Here is a 9,406-nt window from a genome sequence, read left to right on the forward strand (position 1 = left end):
CCATTTGATGAGTTACTTCTTACTGTCATTAGTTTCGCCCTCACAAGGTGAGCAGGACCATTTCACACGCTGCTTGGCTTATCTGAAGCTCTATGTTGTGCACCTGGAACAGAGGGGCAATTTTTTAAAGCGTGGCAAGGAGACTGGAGGAGATAAAGCTCAGCGGAAATCAATATCTGGGAAATTGCTGCAGGATCCCAACACTGCATCCTTTGTGAGCCAGGGATTGGCACTGAAATAAAACCAGCTGGGACGTGCTTCACCCAAGGGCCTGAGCGAGGTCAGGTCTGCACGGCTGTGACTCCAAAATCTGGCAGTTCCAGCTGCAGAAGATGCCTGAGGCAGCTCGTAGCTGGCCGTAGACTCCACTGGGTTTGTGCTGGTGGGTTTAGAGGTTATCCGCGGCACACTGCTAACCCAAAGGGATGATCTGTGGGAGGTAACTTGAGCATTACACACCTCTGTATCAGCAGCCAGTGGACACTGACAACACTGGCTGTGGTAGGGAGGAGAGGTGGGGAGAAACCGGCTGGGTTCCAGCAACCCACCCAGAGATACTCTAAAGAGAAAGAGCTGCTCACTTGGCAAAACACGTTTGTCATCTGTTGTGCCATACTACTATTGAGAGTACCCCTGAAATGAGGTTCCCCTGAGGAATGCTGACACGTTTAGTCTTGAACGCCTCTGCTAATGTTCCAAGCAGCTCTCAGGTGTGAGAAGCACAAAACTGCAGCCAGAGCCACCGTCCTGCACGTGCAGGGCTACCAGCTCTGCCGGTGTAACTACCCTACTAACAAATGACAATGAGAACAAAGAGCATCGTTGCCAGCTCAAAGATACACTGTAACATGGATGGATGCAAAACTGGCTCCAGACAACACCGGATCCCATCACAGCCTGTAGCATCTTCACCCAGAGATGTTAGCAGCCAGAGTGCCCGTCGTGGGACTCAAGCTGAGGCCAAGTGGCCAGCAGCAGTGGGGATCACTGCCGTTTCTGCTGCAGTAGCCTCACCGGCCAGAGGGACAGCTCAAGGAGTCTGGTGGAGGAGCTCCATGAATGACCCTTCTGGATCCTGGGAAGATACAAAGGCTTTGTCTAAAGCTGGGACAGGAAATCCCAGGGACAGGAATGCTATTTCAGAACTCCTAAGGTGGATACACCCAACAGAGCCTGGACTGGTTTTAGACATTTCTGCTGCCTCCTGCAATTAATCTGCAGCCATAAAGAGAGCTTCTTGTTGTGCGAGCCTTGCTGGGTCCAGCTGTGCATGACAGGAACACAACCCAGGCAGTGCAAGGAAACCCTGAGGATGATGAAGCTCTATACAGCTTCTTTGAAAGCAGCTCACTTGAAAGACGAAGGCGGGTCACAGCCCTCCTGCCCTGAGTTGGGCAGCGGGCAGCTGTGAACAAGTCAATTACAGACTGATTCTCCTCGATCTGAGAGATATCGCCTGGTATCTCCCAGCAGCTCTGCGTAAGGCATTGGGCCAGGCGGACTGAGAATGAGCTCAAACCCATGCTATAGGATGTAACACCTTGAAATAGTGTTGGCTCTTGCCTGGTTTAATAACGTGGTCTGATTCAGGTGCTCAGCCAGCGTAGCACCGAGACAGTGGAAGAAAAATAAGTCATGCTGAGAAATTGGTGCGACTGGCCTCACATGAGAGAACATGAGCAGATTGTTTCAAAAAAAGCAAACAAAAGTCCCTTTCCTGTTTGCAGAGACAGTGCACAGCTCTGTGCACCAGTACAGGGATTCTGCTCTGTGCTACCCAGTAACCCCCTTCTCTGGTGTTTACAGGTGGATGACACAAATGATAGACCTGCCTGATTTGCATGGCAGATCCTCTTCCAAGGAACAGGCTGGTGCCGTTTCTTTTTACAGCTGGAGGAAGGCAGCGGTTCTTCCTTCTCTTCACACTGTTCTGTTTATGGATTCCACTCAGTTCAGGGTCGGCTCAAGCTCCCGCTTTGGTCGATTCAATCGCTTTTGTGTTCTCTCTGCAAAGTGGCCTGGTCCTGATTTGAAAGAAGGGAACGTGAGCCCTTGGAGCACTCAGGGCAGGGAAAGCCCAAAGGCATCAGCGCACATCTGTCCGGGTACAGAGTGACTGTATTCTAACACCAGTCACGCGGCGTGCTGAGCTCACTCGAGCCTTTCTGACTGTGGGGTTACTGCTCACCGAGAGCCCACGGTTTGGAAGGGGGACATTGCTTCACTAAGTGAACCGTCACCATAGAGCTGATTTCCCACCTCGGAAAGAAGCAAAGGGGCAAGGGCAGAGTCAGAGCAGTGCTGAATGCACACCAGATGCACCATCCTCCGCTACAACCTGTCTCTGCCACTGGCAGCTGCGACAAGCACTCTGTTGCCGGGTGGAGGTGTTCAGCAGCAGGCAGATGTGTCATCTCACCCGCTGAAACTCCTTCCCAGCATCAAGTCACACAAGCCCCCAGACAGGAAGGGCCGGGTCCCCAGTAATTCTGGGCATTATGAAGTCAATAGGAAAAAGCTGGCAGGTGAAGCTCATGCTAGCACCTCATTTTTAACTCCTCTGAACTGTCCTGGTCTTCTTGGCCCCAAGGCTACGTGTTGTTTTTGGTGGGGTCTTGTTCCAGGAGTGAAAATAGCTGCCAGGACACATGGCACCCCAGGGGAGACCCTTGCTTTTCCCCAGAGCACACCAACAGAGCGGGGCTCTCCAGCTGACGTGTCTGCTTCGTGGAAGCTGTGGTGTTTGCTGGGGACTGAACCGTGAACTGCCCTGCTAACACGAGCAGGTGTGAGTAGCAAAGGAGAAGGAGGAAAAGGCTGATAATGAAAGAAAAAGAAAACAGCAAAAAGATAAACGCTCCTGAGCAGGCAGCGTGAGGAGGTATTAATGGTTAACTCTCTCTCATTGTGGAATCAGAGGGAAAAATGCAGTTTCAAAGGGAAAGGAGTTTACCTTGCAAAGAGAATTTGTCATTCGCTCTGCCAGATTATCATCGTTATTATTTGCTCTTCACTCTCTGAACGATAAAGAGGAAGCATGCAATGACCCTTGACTACAGGTACAACCATCTGCCCGCAACCTCCCTGCCTGCGTCCTTGCACACACAGGAGAAGAGACTGCTAAACACAGCCTTTGAAATTCAGGCAGATAATTGATTCTCTGACGTGTAGAAGCCCACAGGACTCCTGAGGGAGCACAGGTATAAAAAGAGGAGATACACCTCCCAGGCAGGCAGCGAGCTGGGGCCAGAGCTGAGTGTCCTCCCGGCTCAGCACTGTCCTGGGTCCTGCCACGGAGGGGACGATCCCGGCGGGGCTCACTGGAGCAGCTCTGGAGAAGAAGTTGTGTTCGCAACAGGGGAAGGAAACACCGTGGGCAGGAGCCGATCGAGGAAGCGCTTGTTTTCTAAGGGAACGGTGAGTGTGAGTCTCTGTGTGTGCATTTAACAAGGTAATGTCTATTCGGAAATTGGAGATGATTAAATGACACTAAAATGCAATCAAAGCTGGCACCAGTAATTAGCTTTTGCCAGGTACAATAGCCTTTGTACCACACAACATTTTTTTGTACCAAGTTACAGAATGAAAATAATGGACTATAGGATAAATGCAAATCAATGGAATTATAACGTAGATGAGCCTTGTAAAAACACGTTAGATGTTTCCTAGCTGTAGATGCGAGTTCCACGCACCCTGGAAAGTGAACGCTGTTTTACTCACTCGTCAATAAAACTGCGTTTGAATCAAACCAAAGCGCGGGGAGAAACGCCACGGCGCGTTACAGCTCACGCGAAGCCAGCCACAACAAGGAGGAGGAACGCGCTTAACGGGACTCTGCTTTTCTAATGCAGTATTGTGCAGTGTGAAAGTCTGAACTCTATAAAACAGCAGGCATGGCTGAAGCTTCGTTTCATCTACACAGAGGTATTTTTAAGGCTGCTCAGGTTAAGGGTTCAGAGAGAGCGAGCGATAGTTACCCCGTGTCTCCATCACCACTGTCACAATGCTGCTGTCGGTGTTGCACGGGATGGAATGGAGCTATTATGCTTTCCTGGCTGAAAGAGCGCTGAAAGCTCTTCATCTTAGGGGAAATTTCTCTATTAATCATTTTTCACATGCTGCCAGAATGGAAAGTAAGGTGTTCCTCACCTCAGGAGAATTTCAAAGGTGACGAGATTTTGCAGAGCTGTCAGGCTGCCTGCATGCAAGGTGACAATTAATTCTCCGGCTTCTCCTCTGAAATAGCAGACTCCTTTGGGAAGAGGGGTAGGACTTTCATTTCAGACCCCTTCTCAAGGGAAAAAGGGAGACAGAAAGGTCCAAAAAGCTGAGATGAGGAGCAGACTGTGGTTAAGGGAGAGGAGACAATGCAAGACAGGGGAAGAAAGGCAAAACCAGAAACAAGCAAACAAAATATTGCAAAGAAATTAATTGTAGAGAAAGAAAAAAAAAATCTCAAAGGGATTCTAGAGAAACCCCAGCATTCAAAGAAGAGAAACCAGATATAGAAAGTGGTAATCAGGGCTGTATCCTAGGAAGACAAAAGGGAAGCAGACAACATTGGGCTGGTTTTCATCTATGTTGACATGTACCTTCTCAGCTCACAGCGCAGCTTTCCTGGTACTGACTGAATCTCCTGTTGGCACTTTCCCTAATGCTCATGCCACAGTCTGCTGGTACCCCCCAACAGATGTCTTCGGTAATTTCCTCTACCTAGGAAGACCCGATTTGGGATTCGTCTTGGAGATACTTAGGGGAGAGGCACAACGAGGCAGGGTTTTTCAAGTTCAAATGAAAAAGAAAAAAAAAGCAAGCAGGAGATTTGCTCTGAAGCCAGAAGCCCTGTAAGTCTCTCAAAGTAACTTTTTTTCCTTCTTCTGAGCACTTCTTGGCTTGAGGAGCCAGAGCAATTCTGTAAGAGACCAGGTATCAGAGGCAGAGGATGCCACCCAGGAGCGCACAAGAAGCTCTGCTGGAGCCAGGAGCAGTGACCCTGCTCCCAGGGGACCAGACAGGGAAGCTGCTGGTCCCCCAGCTGGGAGCACGAGCAGCTGGGAACAGGGACTGGGCTAAGAATGAGTTTGTGATCAGAACCCCCATTTCTTAGCCCACGACCTTTCCCCAGGTCTGACCACATACTTTGACACTGCCATTAATTCTGTTCATAACTTCCGTGGTATTGAGATCAGACCCACTTGCAAGACCACTGGACCTGTTAGTCTTCCCCTTCCTCTGCCTGCGGGAGAGCGGGCAGCTACGTCCGAGCAGCAAACCAGAGCCCACTGCTGATGTGTTCCATCAGAAAGGGCCCCCTCCTACCAGCCCCATCAGTAAAACCCACTGCTCGGAAAGTTCGCGTGGCAGTTGGAAGCCCAACCAAACCCCTTCTGTTTGGAAACGGCTCTTTTTGCAAGAAAGTGTTGTCGTACATTTGGAAGGGGTTTTTTTTTTTTTTTCCTCTTGTGGAGATCAAACATCTTTCTGCTCTTTTCTTGTGTAAAATAAGGTAGGGAACAAGGAAACTTGGTATTTTAAAGACTTCTACCCACATTCTTAAATAATCTTTTTTGAGCAAAAGATTAATCGCTTTCAATCGAAACTCGGGAATAGCGTTCACTGAAACACCTTCCTACCTCGTTTCCACTGACAAAGGCATGGCATTCAGCTCCTGGGGGAGTGCCACCTCAGAGGGCTCTGTCCTGCGTCACAGCCAGCCTCAGCACCAGCCTGGGTGGAAGGGGGAGCGGACTCGAGCTGTGTGTGTCTGCAGTGCTCAGAGCTGGAGGGCTCCTCTCCACACAGCAGCAGTTCAGCTCTCCCCAAGGGAGATGTTTTGGTCCAGCCCCCACCTCTCCTCGAGCACAACAGCTGAAGGAACAATCTGCGTTTTGTTTGGCTCACCGAGCTCTACAGTGCTGCCTTCAACAAACGGGTTTGTCAGGGTGACATCTGGGCCAGTATTACACCTCTGCCCTGGAATTTAATTTGGTTTGCCTTGTCTCTCCCAGCAAGGCAGCCCAGTCAGCTCATGCATGGACCTGGGCAAGGCAGACACCTCTTCAGGAGAGCAGAGGGCAGGAGAGGCCCCAGGCGCTGGTCACAGCTGGTCCCGCGCAGGCACAGAGGCTGCTTTTGGCAGCCCCTATAACTGCTGCCCTCCAGCATTCAGGTGCTTTTACAGCCCGTGCCATGGTCCCTGGGGCTCAACCTTGGTCCCTCTGCTTCAACCACAGCAGGGGGACAGGTCAGTAAGGAGGTTCCACAGTGTGAAACCCCAATCGGCCCTTCTTCCTAACCCAAGGGAGAGACCAGCTCCGCCAGGGGTCACACACAGCCACTGCCCCCCGGGACCGCACTCCCTGGGGAAGACATCTCTGCACTGGGAATCACCATAACCACAAACACTGACGCTGCCTCCAGTCCCTTCAGGCCGATAAGTGAGTGGGGGGACTGGGAACATAACAGTGGCACTTGGCCTCCCCTTCCAGCCCTGAGCATCTCACTGCTGACTCAGTCTGCTCTACCTTTCAGGTGACTCCAGAGGGTGGAAGATGTTGGATAAGGCCACCCTGCTCCTGTTCCTGCATTTAGTGGCATGCTCCATCTCCTCTCCTCTCTACCCAGCTCTCAGGTAAGCTGCTGAGTGTTCCATCCACTCCCTGTCTCATTGCTGACCTTGGGCAAAATAAGCACGTGCCAAATTAAGGTTGCCAGCACTTCTGAAAGCCAGATGAAATATGTGCTTTGGTGAGCCTGTTTCTTTGTCCTGGCCTTATTTTTTGGGTACACTGCTGGCGTAGGGGTGGTTTCCAAAGAAGGCAGGCACCTGATGGGATATTTCAGCCTGAACAGTTGGTTTTAGAATTGAATGCTGGGTTCTATAACGGGAAATCTGGCAATCTCCAGATCAGACGGCACCTCCAGCTCCATCAGTGATCAAAATTTGTGCCTCTGGGCCCTCTGCATTGAAGTCATAACCACAGATACTCTAGTACATGAACTCAGCAGCTGCCTATTAATATTTCAAGTACTTTCTTGTCGACTGTTAGAAGTTGTAACATTAATTCCTATCACTGCAAATTGAAAGCATAAAATTGAGCACTGGGGTCTGTTATGTGGATTTGCAGCGTCCCATGGAAAATGTTTTAGTCCTGTGCCAAAGCCATGGCATAACGAAACCAGAATTGCTGGAATTTTGCTCAAGGACGCTGGGAGCACCACAAGGGTGAAGCACGTTGGAGGCAGCTCTATCAACCATCTTCTCCCTGCTGAAATAGCTTCAGGGCGGTTTCTTGCTGGGGAGAGTGACAGACAACACTTGCCGTCCCCAATCTAATCAGTAATGCCAAAGTAGGAAGAAAAAGAACAGGGAGTAGAGGTCAAGAAGCCTGGCCCTCGACTGGCAGCTGAGCACATCTCACTGTATGCCTTGGGTGTCTGGCAGGTACAGCCTCGGGCCGGTTCCTGGCAAGGCCGTGAACTTCCAGCTACAGCACAGCAGCCCACTGCAGAGCCACAACCCCTCGGCAGAGGAACAGGGGGAGGAGGGTTTGTTAACAGACCCCACTGAGAAAAGGTTGGTACCTCACCTCTCAGCCCTGCTGCTGTATTTGCTCATGGGTTATGACCTTCCCCCAGCCCAGGAGCAGACCAGCAGGTCACTTAGTTCTCACCAGCACCAGAGGGACAACACAGCTGACCCCTCCAATCAAAGCAGAAGGCTGGGACTGTGCCAGCTCCCACCATCACCTATAAGTCATGTCCTGCGGTCCCCCAGCAGCAGGGACATACTGACAGGGGAAGGGTCACAGGCCCAAGGCTCCTGCAGGGAACATGATTTTCCACTGAGCTCTACGAATCAGCATGCATGATTGTTAGAGCCTCTCCCTTCCACCGCTACCAGGGGATGGAGGATGGTAACTTTTGTCTGAAGCACAAAGGACAACAGTGGGACAAGCCAAGTGGCTTGTGCCTCCCTTACCCATGGATTTTTGGGATTGTGGGTCCAATCACAGGCTGGAGACCTGCTGGAGACTCCTGTCACCTGTCCCAGACACAGCCCTCCCAAGAGGTGATGGTGTTGCCGCAGAGCACAGGAAAGTCCCAGCCCCAGTGCTGCCCTCTCCCTGCCTGTGGTTCTCCTGCTCTCCACTGGTTCTCTGACCTCACCTTTGGTTTGCAGGCAATTCCTACTTGTTTTAGTATTTTATTTTCCCCACTGCCTCCACATCAGGACTGAGCTCTCTCCAATCCTTTCATCCTCCAGCACTAATGTGATCCAACACCAAAAGGCATTCGCTGTGGTTCCCTGTCCCTGATACCAGCAGTGTTACATCTGGTGTGTTTTGGCATCTGAAACACCCATTTCTCACCTAGAAGGTTTGCTGCTGGCTCCGAGCACACACCTTCTGCTTGTCTTTCACCCTAGGATGCAGCGCCACGCTGATGCTATATTCACTGACAACTACCGGAAATTCCTGGGGCAGATTTCTGCTCGCAAATTCCTACAGACCGTCATTGGCAAGCGCCTTGGGTAAGCCACAGCGTCTCGCTGTGCTCGGGCTAGGGTTTTGCTTGTTACACTGGGCAGTTTCTTTCATGCATGTAGCAGAAGCATCTGTCTTCCACTGCAGCAGAAGTGAAGCCTCCTGCTGCTCCACAGCCCGAAAGGCATCCTGCATCCCTGTATTTTGGCTTCCCCTAATCACAACTATCATTAAGCAGCCTAATTAATCCTTTCCTCCAAGGCTGCGAGTATCAAATCAGCTGAAATCTCTGCAATAACAGCAACAAACAATCACATTTGCAAATAACCGTGACTGATCTTTGCAACGATTAGCACAGTTACCCCAGGCCAGGTCTGGCCACAGAAAACAGGCTCTGCGCTACCACTTGGGCGGCTTTGGCTAGATACATCAGTGACTGCCGTTAAATAAGCCCAGCTAGGCTGATGTGAGCCAGCTCCAATCCCTCTTCTAACACAGAAGCAAACACTGCTGACCAATTTCCTACTGCAATTAAGCAGAGTAGCCCTAGGCTCAGACCCAGCAGGTTCCCTCACTGTATTGCTCAACCTGAGTCACACTTTGAGCAAGGGACTGAAAAAAAGCATCCCTAAACCAAAGATGTTTCTCATCGTCGCATAACAGAGGCAGTGAGAGCAGCCCAGGAGAAGGTGTGCACGAGTTTCTGACAAGGCGCCAGTCTGACAGCATACTGATGGACAGCGGCTACCAGCAGCAGATGGTACTGAGGGACTTCCTGGGAGCCATTCTGCACAGTCAGAGGTAGGTGGGAATCAGTTCACTATCTGCTCACCACAGGAATAAGACAAGGTCCTCAATGCTGTCTGGCTCCCAGATGTGAAGCCACTGGACTAAGTATCATCTTTTCAGGTACACTTAGG

The 9,406-nt window shown here is 50.9% G+C and overlaps 1 protein-coding gene across 1 annotated transcript in view; it reads left to right on the forward strand.

Annotated features, from left to right (window-relative positions):
* The first annotated feature begins 6,551 nt into the window (after positions 1-6,551).
* GHRH (growth hormone releasing hormone) overlaps positions 6,552-9,406 on the forward strand; it is a 3,239-nt gene continuing 384 nt past the window's right edge. The window contains exons 1-4 of the mRNA XM_010145039.1: positions 6,552-6,631; positions 7,445-7,576; positions 8,429-8,533; positions 9,150-9,287. Of these exons, the coding sequence (XP_010143341.1) occupies positions 6,552-6,631; positions 7,445-7,576; positions 8,429-8,533; positions 9,150-9,287 (455 nt within the window). The remainder of the gene's footprint in view (positions 6,632-7,444; positions 7,577-8,428; positions 8,534-9,149; positions 9,288-9,406) is intronic.

Source organism: Buceros rhinoceros, unplaced genomic scaffold (genome assembly GCF_000710305.1).
Source record: "Buceros rhinoceros silvestris isolate BGI_N320 unplaced genomic scaffold, ASM71030v1 scaffold17881, whole genome shotgun sequence".
Classification (NCBI taxonomy): domain Eukaryota; kingdom Metazoa; phylum Chordata; class Aves; order Bucerotiformes; family Bucerotidae; genus Buceros; species Buceros rhinoceros.